This window comes from Rhinoderma darwinii, chromosome 3 (genome assembly GCF_050947455.1).
Source record: "Rhinoderma darwinii isolate aRhiDar2 chromosome 3, aRhiDar2.hap1, whole genome shotgun sequence".
Taxonomy (NCBI): Eukaryota; Metazoa; Chordata; class Amphibia; order Anura; family Rhinodermatidae; genus Rhinoderma; species Rhinoderma darwinii.
Genome location: NC_134689.1, coordinates 133,623,005 through 133,648,267, shown reverse-complemented (window position 1 = coordinate 133,648,267; position 25,263 = coordinate 133,623,005). Strand labels below are relative to the sequence as shown.

General features: G+C 38.8%; 1 protein-coding gene across 1 annotated transcript in view; it reads right to left on the bottom strand.

The window, feature by feature from the left end:
- LOC142750387 (dynein axonemal heavy chain 3-like) overlaps positions 1 to 25,263 on the bottom strand; it is a 1,255,980-nt gene that overhangs the window by 562,402 nt on the left and 668,315 nt on the right. The window contains exons 40-41 of the mRNA XM_075859390.1: positions 11,036 to 11,231; positions 7,805 to 7,831 (exon numbers count right to left, since the gene is read on the bottom strand). Coding sequence (XP_075715505.1) covers positions 7,805 to 7,831; positions 11,036 to 11,231 — 223 coding nt within the window. The remainder of the gene's footprint in view (positions 1 to 7,804; positions 7,832 to 11,035; positions 11,232 to 25,263) is intronic.

The window sequence follows — 25,263 nt, the reverse complement described above, 5'->3', positions numbered from 1 at the left end:
TGCTCTAAGTTCATGAGCTGTAAGTGACAGCTCCTGCTTAGAGGATGAGCTCATCTACCTCTTCTACAGCAATGCGAAAAGACGTTGCTGTAATCAAAGCACCTGCACCGCTTGCTGTCAAAAGACAGTGGGTGGTTGTTAAGGGCTTAAGGATTATAAAATGTACTTACCGATTCTGTCTACCACCACAGTTGTCTTGCATTGCTTCCACTCCTGCTATCCATTAAGATGCCATTCATTGTGATAACACCTCAGGTGACCATGGTGACCATAGCAGTGACTTCCTAATGGATGGAATGCCAAAGCTGCCGCTAGCAATCGATCTAGCACAATCAGTAGGGTATGTCTATTGCACAGTTTGTTATATTTTTATTTTGAGCCCAGATGCAGAAATAAAAAAAAAACATAGAACTCCCCTTTAGTCACAGTAAAACATAACTGTACCGAATGGCTTGCATTATGAAGTTGTGCAAAAGGGAACATGAGGGGTTACTTATGCTTAAAGTATGTGAAACAGAAAGGGAAGAAATTAAACAAGAATGAAAGGAATAGGATTGGAGTTACTAGCAGAGTTTTTTTTAACCTATACCTGGGAGTAAAATTGGGTGGCCAAGGTTTCACTATGAAACCTAATACAGCAATTTCTCTTTACAAATCAGACATTTTTGGTATTTCTATTTGAGGTAATGTTCCAGCAACTATGGTTTATCTGTTAGCAATGAAACATTTCAATACTAAACAAGAAAATATGATTTTTTTCAGTCAAAATGCTAAAAGGCCATGTTTAACATATTCCTGAAAGGTGCAAAATACAACTATATAAAATGTTTTCTGGGACTAGTTAAGGTTAATTGATCAACAGATAACTCTGTTAAGCCACACTCAAACCAATGTAATTGTTTGACAATTAAAAGTGGTACTTAATCCACTCAAACACTTCGAGACCTAATGCTGAAAACAATGGCACCACATAGGAAAACTGTCTGGAAACTTGAGAAGGAAAATGAGCAAATCCCTATTATTAAGATGGCACACTGTATCAAAAATTCTACAGAAATGTTAAAAAGATGGTATTATGATAAGCACCCTGAAACGTTCAGGCATTGGCCGTAAGCTTTCACTTCATGATGCACGAGTTTTGCTGAGAAAAATGCACGAGAAACGCAGAACAAGTGCTTCAGAGCTGGGAAAAGCTGTGGCAAGCCAAACTGTGGTGACTGTTTCATTGCACACAGTAAGACATCCTGCGTGTGGAATGCATGGTGAGTGTCCACTCAGAAAGCCACGGCTAAAGCCAAAGCTCAAGAAAGTCAGTGTAGCCTTTGCCAAGGTCAAGACTTTGGGAATCTATACTCTGGTCTGATGAGAGAAAAATCTATTTTAAACCATGATGACATCCTAAATGTATGGCATCGCAAGGAGGAGAAATACAGCGAGAAGTGTATGGTCCCCACAGTAAAGTTCTTATATGGGGATATATGAGTGACAATGTTGTGGGGAATTGTACTTTATCGATGGCATCATGAATTCCTAGATGTACTGCAAAATTCTTAAAAGCGAAGATGCTACCAACTCTCCGCACTCAAACACTTTTTAAAATTACAACGAGCTCAAACATGCTTCCAAGGCCAGTGCTGCCTTCATAAGGAAGAACAAGGTGAAAGTGCTGCAGTGGGCTAGTATGCCACCCAACCTCATCCCTATTGAGCACTTGTTGGAATTTTGAATAGACATGTTTTAGCAGAACTACCCATTAAGCATTAAGCAGGTCATCCTACAGGAGATGTGACAATATATAGTGAATTTATACACTCAATGTCAAGCAGGGTAAGATCTTTACTGAAAAGTAACAGAGTACATATATCTTTATTTCACAGTGCGTGTACTCATCTATGCACTATACTGTATGTAGTACACCTTGAGTGAAGCAAAGCTTCTTATTTTTGACACAGGTGATGTTTCTGTCCATGGGAAAATTTAAATTGCCAAGGCTTTATTCCTGAAAAAGGTGTGTAATATTTTTTGGCTTTAAGGATCATACTTTTGTGAATTTTTCAACCTACTAGTTATACTAGTTAAAGTTTCCTTTGTTGAATATTGACATCTTTGCTTATTAATTAATGATTACCATTAAAATCCAAGTCTCAGATTTGTCTGGTTATAGGGGTTGGATTAGGCCTAACAGATGACCAACCAAATGGCCCATAAAGGAAAAGTACTGCAGGTATGGCATACTCGCCAAAGGACACGCTCACACAACGTCTTATAATTCTTACATGGCTTATTACTTTGAAACTCATGAAAGCAAGATTGTTTTACTTAGTATAATTATAAGGCTAATATTAATTGTAATATGAATTCTTATAATAATTATTAATATTCATTTTAATTATAATATTAGTTCTAATACAGGAGAATCTAGACCCATTTACCTATCGTCTTTTTAGCCTGGGAAAAATATGTTTTTTTTATTTTCAAGTTTCGACAGGGCTTTAGTGATCATTACAATAGAGGGGTGGGTGGTTATCAGGCTTTCTACGCCAGTTTTTGGGCATAGAAACGTTGCGAAAGATGAAAAAGTTGCAATTTGCATTGAAAATTGCGATTTTTTGGCAATTTACGCCACTCTCACCACTTTTGGAAAAAGGGGCATAGCTTACCCGACAAATTTATTAGAATTTAAGCTAGAAAGCTGGTGTAAATGATAGCGGAAATCTACACCAGCTCTTAGCTAGCGAATACTTCACTCTGTTGGGCGTAACAAGGTAGAAGACCATGCCAAGGACTATACCTTGCCCACCCAATCAGACTACCCCCCTCCCCATCGGACAATAATAAAAAAAAAGTATACTCACCGCTTTGCTTCTTCCCTCCCGGTCCCCTCAAGCTCTCTTAGCATGCTGCGGCTCATACAACGTACTGACGCAGTGTCAGGACTTTGTTTTTAAAGCAGTACTCAGGACGTTGAGCGCTGCATCGCATACAAGGCCCTGACAATGCTCGGTGTCAGAACCTTATATGATATGCGGCATGCTGAGGAGACCTGGGGGGGAGAAGCAAAGAGGGGTGGTGAAGTGGGTAAACATATTTTTTATTTTATTTATGATGGGGCAAGGAATGGATGGTGCATGGCCAAGATTTTTTATGCCACAATTTTGAAGCATAGCCAGTCGAAAAAAATGCAACACATTTATTGAGAGACATTCGGCAGTCTTAATAAATCTTCACCCAATAAGTGTCCAGTTCTATTTGTACTGATATAGAAGGTAAAAGCTGAACATGATGTATATAATTAGTGGTCCACGTGCATGATTATTTCTGTATATACAGTGGTCTAAACATATATTCATGGGAAATAAGGAAGAAATAAATGTGGGACAACTTACTCCTGTTAATTTGCCAAGCGCTCGATAGCAATGTGAGATGCATTAGTGCTAATGTGTCCAAGCTGTCAATTTAATACGTAATAAGGAGGAGCTGCAACATAAAATAGATCTTAATTCTTTTCAAGACTGATTTTTATGATATTTACTTTCACACATTCACTGACCCACAAAGTGTTTCCATGGTTACCCTAATTAACTAAGGAAAAAAAGAAGAGCTGGCAAGAACTATTTGAATATTATTATTTTTTGTTCTTTCTCAAGATGCTTATGGCAATTTGACCTGCTTAAGGAATATAAATGTGTTCAGGACTGACCTTCATTCGTGAAGAAAATGCACATGACTCAAAAATGCATTTCATTTTATTTACACAATTGTGTACACTTGTCTGGTACTTTTATTGTCACATTGACTACAGCTATTCTCGTTGCTATACATTTATGTAGTATATTGTGTATTACGTGGTGAACTATACTGTGGGTTAGTGTTGTGTTTTTTATAATAGAGCGAGTACACTTAGGCTATGTTCACACAGAGTATTTTGCAGGAGGAATATCTGCCTCAAAATTCCGTTTGGAAGTTTGAGGCAGATTTTCCTCTCCCTGCACGCCGATTTTCGCAGAGTTGTTCGCTGCGTTTTTCGCCCTTGGCCATTGAGCGCAGCGGGCATAAAACACCGCGAAATACGCTCTCTCTGCCTCCCATTGAAGTCAATTAGAGGTCAGAGGCGGAAGCGCCCGAAGATAGGGCATGTTGCTTCTTTTTCCCTTGAGGCAGTTTTACTGCTCGCGGGAAAAAGACGCCGACGCCTCCCATTGAAATCAATGGGAGGCATTTTCAGGCCGTTTTTGCCGAGTTTTGCGACGCGGTTTCCGCGTCAAAAAACTTGCCAAAATACTCCGTGTGAACATAGCCTTGCATATTTCTGGACCTATCAGCTTTCTGTTTTGCACATTGGTAGAATTCTGGTTTAAGGCTCAGTGTACATCACATATTTTGGCTATTTCACAAGGATATGTGTATAATGTGATGTATCTATAGTGTTCTGTGTGCCAGATGTATGCCAAAAGAGAGTACAGGGTATTATCTGGATACAATTTTTTTACAGTATTCAATAGCTTAGATTGTCATTCTGTCCGGTCTGTTCTGTAAAAAAAAAACAAAAAAAAACAGGATCCTACTGGATATTAATAGACATTGCTTGCCAGTCAAGTAGAAAAAGGCAAACGGTTGCAAAATTGTGTCTATCAGTTTATATACTTTGGCCCACTAGAAAAATTGTATCTAACGGCAATTTTTTATTTTTTTCACCCGACAGAAACCTCAGACGGAACCCCGGAACAGAAACCCAACGCTGATGTGAACAGGCCCTAATTCGTCTGACTCTGGCTTCTGACATGTACAGAATGTCTTATAATTAGACACATAGAAATTGTTAACGAGAACCAATGAAACTCTGTTCACTGTATCTGTATATATTAATTGCCATTATTATACATATCAAATCCACATTACTCGTAAAATGAAGACATTTTTGACACCTATAAATCAATATTGTCGATATTGTAAAAATGTTTTGCAATGTTGTTTGTCAAACAGTCAGCATCAACTGAGTCTTGCATTTTGTTCTAGAAAACGTAATGCTGACATCTTTTATTGTAAACACAAGCTGTCCCTTATCATAATTAATCTATTTTTCCATTTAAAGTTTTTTTTCTTTCAATCATCCTTGTCACATATTAGTTACATTAAATTATTAGTTAATAATTTAGGACTGACTCATATAGTTATTTAACTGGTCAATCTCACCATTATAGAACTTTTTTCTCATTTAACCCCTTCCCAACATCTGCTGTATATGTACGGCTGAAGTAGAAAGGAAAAGTATGGAGAAGGCTCAGCTGAGCCCGTTTCATATGCGGCAGGTGTTGGCTGTATGTTAAAGCCAACACTTAACTGAAATAATTGCAGGGTACGAATTGGTTGCCATGGCAGCCAGATGCCTATTGAAGGCCACCAGGTCTCCATCAGTGTCCTATTATCAAGCCTTGCCAGAGGTAGATTACAGACAACGGCAATACACTGCAATACATAAGTTTGTAGTGTATTGCCTGAGCAATCTAACAATCGCATGTTAAAGTAACAACCTAAAAAAACTCCTCTGAACAAAACATATAGGGGCCCTTCATCTACATGCATGAAAACCTACAATAGTATCCCAAAAACAGAAGGATGGCATGCCCAAGTAGTAATATAAATATGACTTTATTAGTAGAATGTCAAAATACAATATATAGCAAATACAGTTAAAAAATTAGAACAACATGTTAGACACAGAAAACAGGTGCCTATACACTATCCAGTTTAAAATAGATGATGAAAAAATTTCTGAACCAAAAGAGACAAGGACAATGGATAATACCAGTTATAACATATCCATAACCAAGTGAAGTATTTATCATGAATGGAAGAGAGCACTAATGCATGCCGATCAATGACATAGGATGTTCAGGTGGGTATGGCATGTGGTGATAAATCACTCAATAGGACTGGAAGAGATATGGGCATGCTCATCATGGCAGGGCTGTGCCGCCGCTTTCAGCTGCTTTGGATATTTTCATCACTGACACACCACTCGTTTCATATATATACCCTGGTTGTTTTAACCTCATTAGCCTCTTGACAAAGCCACGTGTCGAGGCATTTCCTGGGGTGTTCCTATCTCTTCCAGTCCTATTTCCTCAGTTCCTGTATCCATCATGACTAAGGGTATGTACTAACTGCTTAGCTGCCAGTATCATTTGTATGTTATTCACGTCTGGCTTTTGGGCTCATGGTTTAGTGTGCATTTTGCATCCCTGACCAGGTATCTCTATCTGGGTACATCTACTTGAATATTGAGGGGTCATTTCCCCACATACTATACCCAGCTAGACATCCTATGTCATTGATCGGCAAGCTCAGTTCCATTCATGATATATACTTCACTTGATTATGGATATGTTATAGCTGGTATTATTCATTGTCTTTGTCTCTTTTGGTTCAGGCATTTTTTCATCTTCTATTTTAAACTGGAAACTGTATAGGCACCTGATTTCTGTGTCTTGCATGTTGTTGTCTCATTTTTTAACTGTGCTATATATTGTATTTTGACAATCTACTATTAAAGTCATATTTATATTACTACTTGGGCATGCTAGCCTTCTGTTTTTGGGATAATTTTGTAGGTTTTCACCCATGTTAAAGTCCCCTAGGGAATTTAACATAATGTAACAAAGTTTAATAAAATTTTTAAAAATTAAAAAAAACTAAAAAAAAACTAAAAATATTTGAATTTTTTTTCCTTATAAAATGATGTAAGCAATTAAAAAAATTAAACATAAATGTTATTGCCATAAAAGTTCAAACTAATTTAAATATACCATTAATAAACCCGCCAGGCGAAAAAAATTCGCATTGCCAGCACTGCTGTTTTCTGGTCACCTTGCTTCCCCCCCCCCCCCCCAAAAAATGGAATAAAAAGTAATCAAAAAGTGGCATGTACCCCAAAATGGTACCAATAAAAACTGCAGTTTGCTGCGCAAATAAAACTCACACTGTTCCATCAACGGAAAAATAAAAAAGTTATGTGTCTTAGATTTTGGTGACACAAAACAATTTTTTTTTTTTAAATGATTAAAAAACAATATAAATTTGATATCGTCATAAATGTATTGACCCGCAGAATAAGAATAACATGTCGTTTTTACTGCACGGTGAATGTCTCAATAACGAATCCCTGAAAACATTGACATAATAGCTGGGTTTTTTCTATTCCACGCCACAATGTTTTTTTTTCCAGCTTTTCAGTACGTTGTATGATACAATAAATGGTGCCATTAAAAAGTACAACTCCTCCTGCAAAAGCCCTCATATGTCTATGTCGACAGAAGAATAAAAAGTTATGGCTTTTGGAATGTGGGGAGGAAAAAACGATATAGGTAAAAATTAACAATGACTGTGAGGGAAAGAAGTTAAAGCCATTGCCAATAAAGGAATAGTAGGAATTACAACGTGTCATAGCTTAGTGTGCAATGGAATAGGTATTCCAATTGGAATTTGTGCTGGTAGCAACATAATAAATCAAGATTCTGTCCTAGGTTTACAATACGCACATCTCAGAATTAATGTCGCCAAACATGTTTATAGCAAATTTTGTACACTAAGTATTTCAAAGATATTTGCAACAATCTTATTTGGAAGCTGCTGCTTTAGTTCTCTGCTATGGTTGTTTCATGTTAGCTGTTATTGTGACAAATACAGTATAGAGCTGTATATTAAATAGACAGATATATAGCTCTACTATACAAAATACAGTACTTTCAATGTTTCCTGTTATCGAGCAATGAATCAACCAGAATAACAATTTTCTCCTACTTACGATTACGTGTACGTTTTTCTCATCTGCCTTCATGTTGGTAAAAGAGGACACCATTTTATGTAAGAGAAGAAAATGTACACATTGTCACCTGTAATGTTCTGTTGCATATCTCTACCTTTACCTATTACATAAAGGTTAGTCAAAACGATATTCAACGAAGATTCACATAAATATGTTAATGAGGTTCTCCACCTAAATGTATTTTTCCAAAAATATTATTTAGTAGTATATGGCTGTAAGAGATACAGAAAAAATGGTTTTAAGCTGACCATACACTAGAGATTGTAGTAGTCTAAAAAGGTTGATTCAGACTATCGACTCCTTTTCATGACTCAAATAAGCATGACAGACTTTGACCGCAGACAGATATCTGTGGAGAAGTTCAGACCATGCCACAGATCATGTCCCATATCTATCGTTAAGTTGTCATTTTAACTTATAAAGTTGTATCCAGAACCACAATCTTTACAGACCAACCATGAAATCCATTATGTATGGCCAGCTTTAGTAACACTTATCAGACAGACTGGTAGCAAGCAATATGCTGCCTGACAGTACTGAAATGACTCTGGTTGTTAAGAACATACTGCCTAACAACCACGTTGTCAAATATGACTTACAGTAGCTGTTCAGTTTAAGTTGGATTGGCCTAGTGCCTACCAGCAGTTACAGCCACCATGCCATGCTCCTTTCACATTACATTATGGTATATGCTTAAGATTGTTCTACTGTGGAAAAAAACACATTATAAGCATATATGTAATCTGCTTGCATACTGTTTACTAACCAGTACCACAAAAGCATTACTTATAGATGTAATATATTTGCATATGTTCCTTTTGTTAAAGGGACGCATTTTTTTGTCAATTATAGAAAAAAATGGGAAAAAGAATTCCATACATTTGCATATGTTGCCTTAAATTGACTTTTATAAAAACTTTATAGATCGTTTGCAAATTTTTTCATCCAGGACCAATGAGGTCTTAGTTTTTCGGAAGGCAATGTGACTCTATTAGAAAAAATCTATATTTTCAATGGTGTACAAGTTGTTTTTTTTATAAACAATAGCGTAAAGTCTAATGCTTAGCCCCCTGCTGAAAAAAAGAATCATGAATTATTCCACATAAACGTATTCCATAAGAGCTTACTTTTTGCATACTTTTAGCCGATAGACAACTATCAGATAAGCCGGGAATATGTTTCTATACAGTTTTTGAAAGAACAAAAATGATTTCCAAAAAGTATATTGAAAAAAAGTGGTGGGAAAAAGGTCTTAATCTGATTTTTCAAATAATAAATTTAGGTGGAGAAAATTGCTGCTCTTTTGTATAGTTAATTTGTTTGAGCCTAAACATTGTGCATGTTCAATAGAGGTTCTAGCCCTGCTGCGGACAATGGGAACTGCCAGAATCAGGAGTGCAGTCCCAGGAAAATGATCATTCCATTTCAAAAGCAAAAAGTTAATATTTTCTTTTTAAAGACGTGTACAGAAAATAAAGGCTAGAGTTTCTGCAGTTTGCTGGGCCTTCTGCAATATGTTGTTTCCCTTAGAGGTAATTAAGATATTGCCATTGCCTGTAAACCATATATATATATATATATATATATATATATATATACATATATGTATATGTGTGTATATATGTATATACATGTGCATTTATGTGCATATTTACAAATATATGCACACACTCAGTATATAACACCATGCACACGACCGTATAAAAAAAATGGCTATTATACATCAATGCAAACTTGTGAAGTTTCTGTGAACTTTTGTAATGCGTTCCATACAGGTACTGTATAAGTTCCAATGTATTATCTGTTTCAAAGTCATCTTTGCCAGCCTTTTATTATAGAATATCGGTAACTTGTATTGAGTCAGATGGAGCATGGCACGATTTCTTGCTTTCAAAAACCTCTATACATGCATATAGGAGAGCACGATGGTATAAAAGCCTCTATAGATTAACATTACCATTTGGAATATGTATGGAGTCATGATAAAGTCATGAACATGAGGCCTAAGGCAGCAAAAATAATCATGCACAATGAATGTCTTTATTAATTTAGTTTCTTCATAGTATAATGGTACAACCTTGAAACATTTTCGAGGTAGACAGTAAACTGAAGGTTGGTAAAATAATCTAAGAAGTTTCAGATTTTATGAATTCATGGGAGTCCAATTAGAAGTACAAAACATCATTTTGCTGTTACCGACTGAATCCTATTAAGATTAGAAAACTCAATATCTCATTCGAATGGGTTTTAATTGATCTATACACATATTGTGATTGCATCCAATCACCTAATATGTCACATTTTTTTCTACAAGCAGACAAATGTATGCTCTTAGCATTCAATCATTATAACTAGCTTTGGAATTTTCCATTAAATGGTATACCATTTTTTCTCTAGGTATCACAGAATAAATAATCATGCTTTTAAGATGGTTTTTACTCTGAGTTAAAGCTTAATATCGGCTAAATAGCTGTGTAATTTAGGACTTAACATGAAATGAGCACACATAAGCACGCATTAATATTTTCCTAAGCAATGTAGCATGATATAAAATATTATAAATGGCATTTAGAGTTGGCAAGGCAATGATTACTACATGAGTAGTCATATTAGTAGCCATAGCAGCAGTATATTATGTTTATATCTCTAGCATAGATTTATTTTGTCCCATTTTGTTCAAAGGAGTATTCCAATACATCTCAAATGTCTAATAGACCCCAAACATTGGGAGAGCATGAGTGCCAAGTCTCTCGTTGTGTCAAGCAAAATGGCCAATGGCGGCCAAGAAAGTGAGGAGAAGAAGGAAAGAACGGGTCGAGCATGTATGCCTTTCTCTATTAAAGTAAATGGGAAATGGCTGAACCAGTGCGCTCGGCTATTTCTGTATCCCCTATAGACTTTAACGAAGTAAGTAGCACATGTCAACCTGTTCTTTTTGACCTGTTCTGTTCGACCTGTTCTATTCACTGATCCTTATTTTAGAACTCTCCCCCCTTCCAACATTGTGTCAAGCGAAGTTGCAGAGAAAGGCAGAAGAAGGAGGAAAGTACATTTCAGATATGTGCTACTTTCTCCTTTAAAATGAATGGAAGTTACTGAAACAGCTGTACCGGGGTGCTCAGCTACTTCTGAAACTACCTTAACTTTAATGGAGAGAACAGCGCATGCTTGTCCTATTCTTTCCTTCTCCTCCTTAACATATTATCTTACCTTCAAGAGCTCCTCAGTTTTAGTAGGCGTAACTAGATCTTTCCATGTACACCAAGATGAAATTTGTTTCTTAATGTAGACAATATCATAGACACTTTCTGCTTGTGGTAACAGAACAGACTTTGGGATTTGTAGACCACTTAACTTTGGATTGTAAAAAGCTTGGTCACATAGATCTTTAAAAAAGTCACTAAATCTAGAAAGGATAAAAAAAAACAAATTGCATTACATCCTCCACTAGCATCTAACAACACACAAGTAGAATTTTTTTTAGGGCGTTGACTGTTCAGTAGAATAGATGGCATAAGTTTATTGTAGGGTACGAGAACAAGGATGCCTAATATATCTATAATATACAATATGTTTAGGTTTTTTTTTTAAACAAAAATGCATTTATGTTATGAACTTTTTTTTTGCATCATAAGAAGACTTTTACTTTGAATTACAGTTTTTAAACCATAACATCTATGTCCATGTAAAATGCACATCCATCTGTTAGTGCACACCTAAGGTATTCTCCAACGGACTAATAGCAGTCAACCCCGGCGATCGGAGTAATTGCAGTGCATGAGGGGTTAAACAGCTGGTACAGTTACTGTAGTAGTATGGCAATCAAAGCCACACTCTTGCTGGTGATTGCGTTGGCACAGCTATTGTGCTTGCGCAATCACCATGACATAAAGAACATGTACGGCATCGTGCAGGAATTACAACCCACCAATTATTATACGTATGTCAATGGACGTTAAGGGGTAAAATCTGCCCTGGTCATGTGATGATCACATGGGTGCCTGCCTCGTTAAAGCTATAATAACTGAACTGTAACGGGCCAGGCACCTGTTTGATCATCACATGACCCGGACAGATTCCCATCCTCTGGAAGTAAACAATGCAGGTTCTTACTGAATAACTGCAACTAGACATAGTACAAACTATTTTTTATTTAAAGTAGTTCACCATAGAAATGAAAGTTCATTTAACCCCTTAATGACCAGCCTATTTTAGACCTTAATGACCAAGCCATTTTTTTCATTTTTTCCATCGTCTCATTTAAAGAGCTATAACTTTCTTATTTCTGCTTCGACATGTATAAGGCTGTATAAGGTCTTGTTTTTTGCGGGACAAGTTGTAGTATTTAATAACATCATTTTGGGGGTACAAAGAATTCATTTATTAACTTTTATTTACTTTTTTTGGGGGGGGGAATAGAAAAAAAACCTGCAATTTTGCCACACTTTTTTGCGTCCTAAATTTACGCCGTTTAGCGTGTGGTATAAATAATACAATAACTTTATTCAGCGGGTTATTGCGATTTCAACGATACCAAATTTATATAGATTTTGTATGTTTTCCTACTTTTACACAGTGAAAACACTTTTTTTCAAAATTATTTGTTTTTGCATGTCCATATTTGAAGAGCCATAACTTTTTTATTTTTTCTACGGTGCAGTTGTATGAGGGCTTTTTTTTTGCTAGTTTTTATTGGTACCATTTTGGAGTAGATGCGACTTTTTGATCACTTTTTATCAAAAAAATATTAAGGCTGGATTCAAAGAAAACAGCAATTTTTACATGTTTTTTTTATTTTATGTTTTATACTGTTCACTGTGCGGATTAAATTATGTAATACGTTTATAGTTGGGGTCATTATGGACGTGGCGATACCAAATATGTGTAACTTTTTTACTTTATTTTGTTTTTTTTTTAATAATAAGGCAGTTTGTAAGGGGAAAAAGTGAGTTTCACATTTTTTTTTTCACTTTTTATTAAACTTTTTTTTATTTTTTACTAGTCCCACTAGGTGAATTCACTATGTGATCCTCCGATTGCATTTTTAATGCACTGCAATACTTCTGTATTGCAGTGTATTATGCCTGTCCGTGTAAAACGGACAGGCATCTGCTAGGTCTTGCCAGAGGCATGACCTTGCAGGCATTCACTACAGGCAGACCTGGGGGCCTTTATTAGGCCCCGGCTGCCATCGGAGACACAGACACTCGGCGATCTTATCGCCGGGTGTCGGTGAGATGAGAGGGAGAGCTCCCTCTCTCCAAAACCACTCAGATGCGGCGCACGCTATTGAGTGCCGCATCTGAGGGGTTAAACGGGTGAGATCGATACTTATATCGATCTCACATGTTCGAACAGGGATGCCCCCAGCCCTCAGCTACATCTGGCAGTGAGATTTAACGGCTCCCTGCTCTGTTTATATATTCCGATGCAGCGCTGTAAAAAGGCTATTGCATCGGAATAAAACCCTTAGTGGCCGCCGTAAAAACCCTATGGGGCAGTCACTAACGGATTAAAGCGATCTGTCAATTTACCTGACGTGTTTTAGTAAATACATGCATTCCTCATAATTCCTCATAATATAAATTTAAGGAAATTTCAGAATAAGTGGTCTTCTAGGTGTTAACATTCTTCATGATGATGGGGCGTATCCAGTGGCGTAACTACTGCTACAGCAGCCATAGCGTCTGCTACGGGGCCCGCAGCATGGCCAGAGGCTCCGCTAGCAGTCGCTATGGCTGCTACATCGCTTCACCACTGAAGGGGTTGTTCCTACAAAAGACATGCATCCCCTATCCACAGGATAGGGGATACATGTGTGATCGCTGGGACGCCCAGCGATAAGGAGAACGTCCCGAAAGTCCCCCGAAGTTCCCCATGACAAACCTCTGACTTCCGGGGTCTGTCTGCAGCTCCATAGAAATGACTTGCGCACCGGTCACGCTTCTGCGCATGCGTGACCAACGCTCCTTTCAGTGTTATTGAACTGCGCAGACGCTGGAAGTCCGAGGTTTGTCATGGAGAACTTCGGGGGACTTTCAGTACCCTGCTCTCCTTATCACTGCCAGCGATCACACATGTATCCCCTATCCTGTGGATAGGGGATGCATGTCTTTTGTAGCACAAACTATAGGCCTTTTTTTTGGGGGGGGGGGGCTATATGGCGTTATCTACAGGGGGGTCTGTATGGGGTTATCTACAGGGGGGGTTCTGTATTGTGTTATCTACAGGGGGGGGTCTGTATGGCATTATCTACAGGGGGGGTCTGTATGGCGTTATCTACAGGGGGTTCTGTATGGCGTTATCTACAGGGGGGGCTCTATGGTGTTATCTACAGGGGGCTGTATGGCATTACAGTGGGATTTGGGGCTGTAAGACGTTATCTACAAGGGTGCTGTATGGCGTTATCTACAGGGGAGCTGTAAGGTGTTATCTACAGGGAGCTGTGTATGGCGCTATCTATAGGGAGGCACTATCTACAAGGGGGGGTTGTGTGATACCCAGTGGAGGGGGGGCCCCAGTCAAAAGTTTGCTATGGGGCCCAGTCTTTTCCTAGTTACGCCCCTGGGCGTATCCCTACACAGTCTCACTATCAGCACAAAGTGGACAGTGTAGGAGTACACCCATGACTGGTAATACCCAGCTGTCAATTTATTCATAAATTTCTAGGAGGAATATGGAGGAATAACAGAGGAATGGCACAGTGCAGATTTCTAAATAAAGATTCTCCAGAATGGTTATTTAATGGAGAATACAAGTATTTACTAAAACAGACACGTCAGGAGAGGTGACAAGTCGACTTTAAAAGCTGAAATAATTTTAAACTATATGGTCTAGAATTATAATATTATCTATTATTTATAAAAATAAAATATACAACATATACAATTTATTTAATATAGATTCTACAACACATAAACTCTAGGATACAAAAAAAAATACAATATAATAAGTATATGAAAGAGATATTAAACAAAACACACATATAAATGTATTTATGAACTAAACTGTCTCTTCAAGGTTACATAATGCCCTTGATAGAAAGTGCACATTCCCATTTCAGTTAATTAACAGCTTTTCTTCTAGACTTGGTAAACATTAAATGTGACATAGCTTCATTCACTGCTCGAGTTAAGTTAATTGAAACACTGAATTTCATTAAGGAGATATTATTTAAACAAACTTACAATTTAGAATAGTACAAAATCCATTGACAATGTCAACGCATCACATGACGACGCAAGTAATAGTGTGTATTCACATCCTGAATCCTCTGGTTAGATTTAGAGTAGATGCATATGGCTGTATTAGAGCTCAGATTTGTAAGGAGCCATAATAGGGCTTCCATAGAGGGGTATGGGGTCTCTTCTGTATCGTCATATGCCTCCGATTTCATACAGTACAGGGGATACAGAGATTTTTTTTCTGTCAGACTCGATACGAAAAATTGTCACATGCTCCATCTAATATGTATAGAGGTATTTTACCCTTGCAGCATTGATTCGAAAGTAGAATATCCCCATACATACGGCACCCAATGGAACTTTTTTGTACTAAGAAGCTGTACAGCCTTTATGCATAGCCATATAGGCTCTGTGCATATAGCTCAGCCAGGTACATATGCCCTTACAATAAAAAATGCAACATTAGCTTACTGAAATTATCTTTGACACATCTGTAAACTTAAAAGTTTGTACACTGATCTTAACATTTCCCAGCAATAGCGCTTTTAAAGGATACACAATGATTTCTTGTTGTGAACTTTATGATGTGCTAAAACGCTATAATACTGTGCCTATGCACTTTATGACCTACAACACCTCAATATTTTTAAGTGATAAATGGAGGAAGTGCTGGATGTGTTGTGGGCTTGCTGATGGGCTCAATCTTTCAAATGTCATAACTTTCTACTTTGAACACTAAAATGAGCCATTACTTAAACTTGTAAAGGTTTTTGATGAAAGACTTGCCACAAAGTTGGCCTCAATGGAGACCAACTAAAAGACTCCGGTGTGTGATTTATTTCTTAGTCATTTTGCCAGTCTCTTGACATCCTACCCACTAGCAGTTACATTATAAATGCATCTTTAAAAAAAAAAAAAGTTTCTTATGTTGGGTCTTGAACCTTCACTTTAAGCTTTTCATATTTACATTATATTTTTGTATTAAGTAAATAAAAGTTTTAGTAGAAAATAGCAAATGTTACAGAAAATATATTAATTATACACTTTAGATGAGCTTTACATTTACGTATAGGTTCTCAGAAAAATTCAAGCAGGGTAAAATCTAAATCATGTAATGACTAAACACAGGCCCAAGCTCAGAAGCAGTAAAGAACATGACTGACACCGTACAAGATCAACATATGATGATAATTTTCATAATGTGCAGCTAATGTTTCTGAGGACAGAATCTCTGGATTCTAGCCTTGTAACAAGAGTAGGAATAACCAAGTCATTGGGGTGTTGTGGGGTTAATATTTCATATTGAAATGACATTACCAGCCATGACAGTTCTTCATTAATAAAATAAAAATAATTTTATTAATAAAACATGTTAGATTAAAAAAATGCCTATATTTTCCCAATACAATGCAAACGTCTCACAGGGACCACTAAGTTCAGTAGCATTAGGACTATATACTTTATATTTTTGTAAGTCCTACATATTTTCCTTACATTTTTATTTACAGTGGTGTTCAATAAAACTGCTACTATGTCAGGCTCATGATGTTTATGAGTTCCAAATAAACGCATCATACATCATTTATACAGGTACAGTATGTTAGATCAGTGAACTTTATCAGTTATTTTATCATTCACATTAAAGGCTATAAGAGGCAGAGAAAGTGTTTTTGCATTCAGTGGTCAGTTTTGGCATGGTTATTTAGTTTGGGAAAAGTACGTACTGTAAACACCAAGAAATAAAAGAGAGTGTAAGGGTATGTTCACACGAGGGCGTCCGTAACGGCTGAAATTACGGGGATGTTTCAGCCTGAAAACATCCCCGTAATTTCAGCCGTAGCGACATGTGCAGGCGCTTGAACGCCGCGTCAATTACGGGCGTAATTAGCGCTGCTATTCATTGGAGTCAATGAATAACGGCTCTAATTACGGCCAAAGAAGTGACAGGTCACTTCTTTGACGCGGGCGTCTATTTACGCGCCGTCTTTTGACAGCGGCGCGTAAATATACGCCTCGTGTGAACAGACAAACGTCTGCCCATTGCTTTCAATGGGCAGATGTTTGTCAGCGCTATTGAGGCGCTATTTTCGGGCGTAATTCGGGGCAAAAACGCCCGAATTACGTCCGTAAATAGGCCGTGTGAACATACCCTAAAGAAGTGTTCAAGAGGTCAGATAGCTTCTCAGCTGAATTGTAACGAGTCCACAGTGTCTTGTTTTCTGTCTAAGATCTCTAAAACGGGCTCCTTAGCCAGAAGACCAGGAATTGGACAAAAACACAAGTCCACTCCAGATCAGGACAGAGTTTGAAAGCGTTAATGTCTAAAAAAAAGTCAAATATGTCATAATAAAATAACTTGGTATTTGGCTGAATATCCTAACTAACAATTTAGGCATAATTATATACTGTTGCTTTACTGAACAAAATAAAATCACTCCTCACAACCTACAACTTCCCATTATTATCCTGGCAGGGTCATGAAAATGTCTCTAAAGTTTACATTCTAATAAAAAAGCAGCAGCAACATGGAGAATATCATACAACAGTAATGAGCAGTGTAGATGTGAATCCAGCACTGCCGTGAGATATTACACTTACTAAAAAGATGTGTTATGGAATCGCAAGTTGAGCAATACCCAGAGTGGAATTTATGGGAATGTTAGAGGAGCGATTCCCCAGAGGCTGCTGGAGACTGTCGGGAGTAAGGGTGCAAAAAAATCCGCAACCCCAAATCTGTCACAACTCTGATCAAAAGAGTCCAAGGCTACTCTATACTGTTCCCGTTCCCATCAGGACGCAGACGGGTCAAAGAATGCTGCAGAAGGAGTGTGCATTAAATAGTGATAGCCCCTCCCACTAGTCTTGAGGGGAGTGGCGAACTAAGTGCTCAAAGGTGTGCGATAAATGTGTCAGTGTAGTGCTAGGGTGTGAATGGATGGTAAAAAATAAATATGTATGTATGAAAGTGTCAGAACTGTGTAATAATGTAATAAAAATAAATAAATAAATAAATAAATGTGATGAATAGGGGTCAGTGCTGTGAATAGTATATGGGGTGTCAGTACTGGCACTGGGGACCCTTGACGATGGGTTGCGAGCTTTGCGTATTTTGGCCAAAATAACAACTAATACCCCATGTTTCATGGATATTTCTTACTACGTATACTACACTTTTTTTCAGGACGCAGCCGGGTCTTATATGCTGGGAGGGCATGATGTGCTGGCGTTTGGTTTGGAATGCAGAGCAGCCCGCTTTAGCTAACACTAGCGGCGTTACAAATAGGCTGTTATTCGGCAAGATACGCCATGCCTGACGACCAGCACATTATCCCTCCACGTATTACACATAGTACTGACACCCCATGTACTATTCACAGCACTGACCCCTATTCATCACATTTATTTATTTCTTTTTATTACATTATTACACAGTTCTGACACTTTCATACATACATATTTATTTTTTACCATCCATTCACACCCTAGCACTACACTGACACATTTATCGCACACCTTTGAGCACTTAGTTCGCCACTCCCCTCAAGACTAGTGGGAGGGGCTATCACTATTTAATGCACACTCCTTCTGCAGCATTCTTTGCCCCGTCTGCGTCCTGATGGGAACGGGTTTTCACCCACCCACCCACCTACCTAGTAAGTATGGCCCTTTTTTGTGGTTTTGATGATATCTATGTCCCATTTTTTCTGTTTGTGTTTTTAAATTAGGAACGAAAAGTTCTGGTTAGGGACTCGCAAGGCACTGGGGACCCTTGACGATGGGTTGCGAGCTTTGCGTATTTTGGCCAAAATAACAACTAATACCCCATGTTTCATGGATATTTCTTACTACGTATACTACACTTTTTTTCAGGACGCAGCCGGGTCTTATATGCTGGGAGGGCATGATGTGCTGGCGTTTGGTTTGGAATGCAGAGCAGCCCGCTTTAGCTAACACTAGCGGCGTTACAAATAGGCTGTTATTCGGCAAGATACGCCATGCCTGACGACCAGCACATTATCCCTCCACGTATTACACATAGTACTGACACCCCATGTACTATTCACAGCACTGACCCCTATTCATCGCATTTATTTATTTATTTATTTATTTTTATTACATTATTACACAGTTCTGACACTTTCATACATACATATTTAGTTTTTACCATCCATTCACACCCTAGCACTACACTGACACATTTATCGCACACCTTTGAGCACTTAGTTCGCCACTCCCCTCAAGACTAGTGGGAGGGGCTATCACTATTTAATGCACACTCCTTCTGCAGCATTCTTTGCCCCGTCTGCGTCCTGATGGGAACGGGTTTTCACCCACCCACCCACCTACCTAGTAAGTATGGCCCTTTTTTGTGGTTTTGATGATATCTATGTCCCATTTTTTCTGTTTGTGTTTTTAAATTAGGAACGAAAAGTTCTGGTTAGGGACTCGCAAGGCTCTGGGGACCCTTGACGATGGGTTGCGAGCTTTGCGTATTTTGGCCAAAATAACAACTAATACCCCATGTTTCATGGATATTTCTTACTACGTACACTACACTTTTTTTCAGGACGCAGCCGGGTCTTATATGCTGGGAGGGCATGATGTGCTGGCGTTTGGTTTGGAATGCAGAGCAGCCCGCTTTAGCTAACACTAGCGGCGTTACAAATAGGCTGTTATTCGGCAAGATATGCCATGCCTGACGACCAGCACATTATCCCTCCACGTATTACACATAGTACTGACACCCCATGTACTATTCACAGCACTGACCCCTATTCATCACATTTATTTATTTATTTATTTATTTTTATTACATTATTACACAGTTCTGACACTTTCATACATACATATTTATTTTTTACCATCCATTCACACCCTAGCACTACACTGACAAATTTATCGCACACCTTTGAGCACTTAGTTCGCCACTCCCCTCAAGACTAGTGGGAGGGGCTATCACTATTTAATGCACACTCCTTCTGCAGCATTCTTTGACCCGTCTGCGTCCTGATGGGAACGGGTTTTCACCCACCCACCTACCTAGTAAGTATGGCCTTTTTTGTGGTTTTGATGATATCTATGTCCCATTTTTTCTGTTTGTGTTTTTAAATTAGGAACGAAAAGTTCTGGTTAGGGACTCGCAAGGCACTGGGGACCCTTGACGATGGGTTGCGAGCTTTGCGTATTTTGGCCAAAATAACAACTAATACCCCATGTTTCATGGATATTTCTTACTACGTATACTACACTTTTTTTCAGGACGCAGCCGGGTCTTATATGCTGGGAGGGCATGATGTGCTGGCGTTTGGTTTGGAATGCAGAGCAGCCCGCTTTAGCTAACACTAGCGGCGTTACAAATAGGCTGTTATTCGGCAAGATACGCCATGCCTGACGACCAGCACATTATCCCTCCACGTATTACACATAGTACTGACACCCCATGTACTATTCACAGCACTGACCCCTATTCATCACATTTATTTATTTATTTATTTATTTTTATTACATTATTACACAGTTCTGACACTTTCATACATACATATTTATTTTTTACCATCCATTCACACCCTAGCACTTCACTGACAAATTTATCGCACACCTTTGAGCACTTAGTTCGCCACTCCCCTCAAGACTAGTGGGAGGGGCTATCACTATTTAATGCACACTCCTTCTGCAGCATTCTTTGACCCGTCTGCGTCCTGATGGGAACGGGTTTTCACCCACCCACCTACCTAGTAAGTATGGCCTTTTTTGTGGTTTTGATGATATCTATGTCCCATTTTTTCTGTTTGTGTTTTTAAATTAGGAACGAAAAGTTCTGGTTAGGGACTCGCAAGGCACTGGGGACCCTTGACGATGGGTTGCGAGCTTTGCGTATTTTGGCCAAAATAACAACTAATACCCCATGTTTCATGGATATTTCTTACTACGTATACTACACTTTTTTTCAGGACGCAGCCGGGTCTTATATGCTGGGAGGGCATGATGTGCTGGCGTTTGGTTTGGAATGCAGAGCAGCCCGCTTTAGCTAACACTAGCGGCGTTACAAATAGGCTGTTATTCGGCAAGATACGCCATGCCTGACGACCAGCACATTATCCCTCCACGTATTACACATAGTACTGACACCCCATGTACTATTCACAGCACTGACCCCTATTCATCACATTTATTTATTTATTTATTTATTTATTTATTTATTTTTATTACATTATTACACAGTTCTGACACTTTCATACATACATATTTATTTTTTACCATCCATTCACACCCTAGCACTACACTGACACATTTATCGCACACCTTTGAGCACTTAGTTTGCCACTCCCCTCAAGACTAGTGGGAGGGGCTATCACTATTTAATGCACACTCCTTCTGCAGCATTCTTTGACCCGTCTGCGTCCTGATGGGAACGGGTTTTCACCCACCCACCTACCTAGTAAGTATGGCCTTTTTTGTGGTTTTGATGATATCTATGTCCCATTTTTTCTGTTTGTGTTTTTAAATTAGGAACGAAAAGTTCTGGTTAGGGACTCGCAAGGCACTGGGGACCCTTGACGATGGGTTGCGAGCTTTGCGTATTTTGGCCAAAATAACAACTAATACCCCATGTTTCATGGATATTTCTTACTACGTATACTACACTTTTTTTCAGGACGCAGCCGGGTCTTATATGCTGGGAGGGCATGATGTGCTGGCGTTTGGTTTGGAATGCAGAGCAGCCCGCTTTAGCTAACACTAGCGGCGTTACAAATAGGCTGTTATTCGGCAAGATACGCCATGCCTGACGACCAGCACATTATCCCTCCACGTATTACACATAATACTGACACCCCATGTACTATTCACAGCACTGACCCCTATTCATCACATTTATTTATTTATTTATTTATTTTTATTACATTATTACACAGTTCTGACACTTTCATACATACATATTTATTTTTTACCATCCATTCACACCCTAGCACTACACTGACACATTTATCGCACACCTTTGAGCACTTAGTTCGCCACTCCCCTCAAGACTAGTGGGAGGGGCTATCACTATTTAATGCACACTCCTTCTGCAGCATTCTTTGACCCGTCTGCGTCCTGATGGGAACGGGTTTTCACCCACCCACCTACCTAGTAAGTATGGCCTTTTTTGTGGTTTTGATTTACTCTATACTGTTCGCCAGAGCCTAATGCAAGGCAGGTTGGTTTTTGCTGCATAGAACCCAGGTTGTTTTAACAGAGTTCAGTGTTGGATAAGAGGTGCAATGCAAGCTATACCAGAACAGGTAACATCACAGCCAGGGGGTAAACAGAAAGTCAAAATCAATAAGCAAATGGATGTCAGGAATAGCAGAGGTCAGAACCAGCCAGGAGCAGAAAATCTAAATAAGCAAACAAGGGGTAATCCAGAGACAAGCCGAGGTCCAGTTCCAAGAAGTCCGAGGTACAGGGTATAGTCAGCAGTTTCATCAAAACACATGCAGACAGGAAAATTCTCAAGCAAAGACAAAGGGGAGGAAGCCAGGTAAATACTCCACCCTTACACGTGACAGGAAGAAAGACAGAGAAGTGGGATAGACTCAACAAGTAAAACCAGAACCGCCCAGAAACAAGACTAGTAGTCATGGTAATTTTAAAGGAACAGACGTTTCCTAACAGTACCCTCCTTTCTACGATGGGCCACAGGACCCTTAAACCTCGGCCTAGGTTTCAAAGGAAACTTCAAATGAAATATTTTAACTAAAAGACTAGCATGTACTGAATAAGCAGAAACCCAAGTTTGTTCTTCTGGCTTACACCCCTTCCAGTGAACCAAGTACTGGAGTGTACCCCTGACGCTTCTGGAATCCACAATCCTCTGCACCTCAAACTCCATATCTCCTTCTACCTGAACTGGAGGAGGAGGTTTCTTGAGTGGATTAGATGTTAGAAAAAAAGAATTTAAGGAGGGATTTGTGAAAAACATCATTCATAAATTTTATAAGACGGAGGAAGAGCCAGACGAAAAGAAACAGGGTTAAAAACTTAAAAAATGTCATATGGACCAAAAAACCTGGGGCGAACTTACGAGATGGTACTTTCAGTTGCAGATTTTTAGTAGAAAGCCACACCTTTTGCCCTACACTAAACACAATTTTTTGTCAGCATTTTTCTTTTGAATAACTTGGGAGTTCTTCAGGTTCAATTGAACCTGACTGTGCACAGTTTGTTTGATTCAACTTCTACCTCAGGGTTATCATTAGAAGAGGCAGAAAATTAACCAAAACGAGGATGCAAACCATAATTACAGAAAAACTGTGAAGTATCAAGAGAAATATGGTGCCGATTATTTATAGAAAATTCCGCTAATGGAAGATACGAGACCAATTCAGTCTGGTTATCAGCAATATAACACCTAAAATACTGTTCCAAGGTTTGATTAAAGCGCTCAGTTTGACCATTAGTCTCAGGGTGAAATGCAGAAGAGAAAGATAACTGTACACCAAGTTTCTTACAGAAAGTTCTCCAGAAGCTAGCCACAAATTTTACACCTCTATCAGAGACAATATTTTCCGGAATACCATGCAGACTAACCAATTGATCAATAAATAATTTAGACAGAGTTTTGGAATCAGGGAGTTGAGGCAATGGAATGAAATTACACATTTCACTAAAACGGTCCACCACAACCCAAATGACAGTTTTCCCTTCAAAGGGAGGCAAATCTGTGATAAAATCTATAGACAGATGAGACCATGTTTTCTGTGGAACAGACAATAATAATAGTTCACTCATAGGACGAGTTTGAGGAGTCTTAGCGTGAGCACAGACATCACAAGCAGAGACATAGGAACTCACATTACGAGAAAAAGATGGCCCCCAATAGAGCCACAAAACAAATTTTTTAGTACCAGTTATCCCTGGATGACCACACAAAACAGAATCATGTAACTCATTGAACAAATTAAATCTAAACTGAGGAGGCACAAACAACCTCCCAGCATGAATGGTTTGTGGGGCGAGTTCCTGACATTCTTTAATCAAAGTTGCAAGATCATGTGATATTGCAGAAACTACTAATTTCGGTAATAATTAGCAAACCCAAGAATCTCTGCAGAGCTTTTAGTGAAGTGGGTTGGACCCAATCAAGAATTGCCTGAACCTTAGCGGTTCAGGCAAGGTACAGGGTATAATCAGTAGCTTGATCAAAACACATTCAGACACGAAAATTCATAAGCAAAGAAAAAGGGGAGGAAGGCAGGTATAAATACTCCACCCTTACTCATGACAGGAAAAAAGACAGAGAAGTTGGATAGGCTCAACAAGTAAAACCAGAACTGCCCAGAAGCTAGACTAGTAGTCATGACGATCTTAAAGGAACAGACGTTTCCTAACAAGCTGCTGCAGCGTCTCTGTGTATGTCTATCGGCCTCTCACTCACTTTGCTCCTGCACCCCCTCCCCTCTTCATAGACTTCTATGGACAGCATATAACCTAATACCTCTGTGAGCTCAAAGTCCATCTCGTCTTAAAGAGACAGAAAAAGCAATAAATTCATAATGAGTGAACAGTTAGTACGGAGGAGGGTAGGAAAGGATACTGTTCTCTAATAAGATACAGTATATTACAACATTTCTTATATTCACTTGCACCATTGATTTATGCAAAGTTTATTGAAAAGTTAGTGACCATTTAAAATAACTTAAAGTGTACCTAACTTTTAAGGTGACTTTTTAGGATAAGCTGTCATATGTGTGTACATGAGGAATAATATTATTTCTGGCCATTATATGACTTGTATTCTGAATTGTTTAGCGTTTTTCTCCTCTGCAGGCTATCTCTCTAATTCTAATTTCTCCCTGAGCTGGTGGGCAGAGCCTAGTGGCTATCATGTCTGCAGACATAGAAGAGGAAACTCCTGCTCTCCTATCTCTATCTATCACATATATAGAAGCTGCAGCATGGAGGAGAATATACAACAGTAATGAGCAGTGTAGCTGAGAATCCAGAAGTAGGGTGAGACAGTAACACTTACCAAAAGCTGCAACACGTCTGTCTATAAGGTTCTCATTCTGATCCTTCTCCCCTTCCCCTCTCCATAGACTTGTATGGGCAGCGTGTCTGTGTCTAACTCACTCTGCTCATGCTTCCCCCTCCCCTCTCCATAGAAGTAAATTTCCAGGCAGTGAAGAAACACACCCCTACCTTCTGCAGTCCTTCACCTCTGCTCTGTAACTAGGGATGGATTTTTCTTGATAACGGGGTGGACAGTAGATT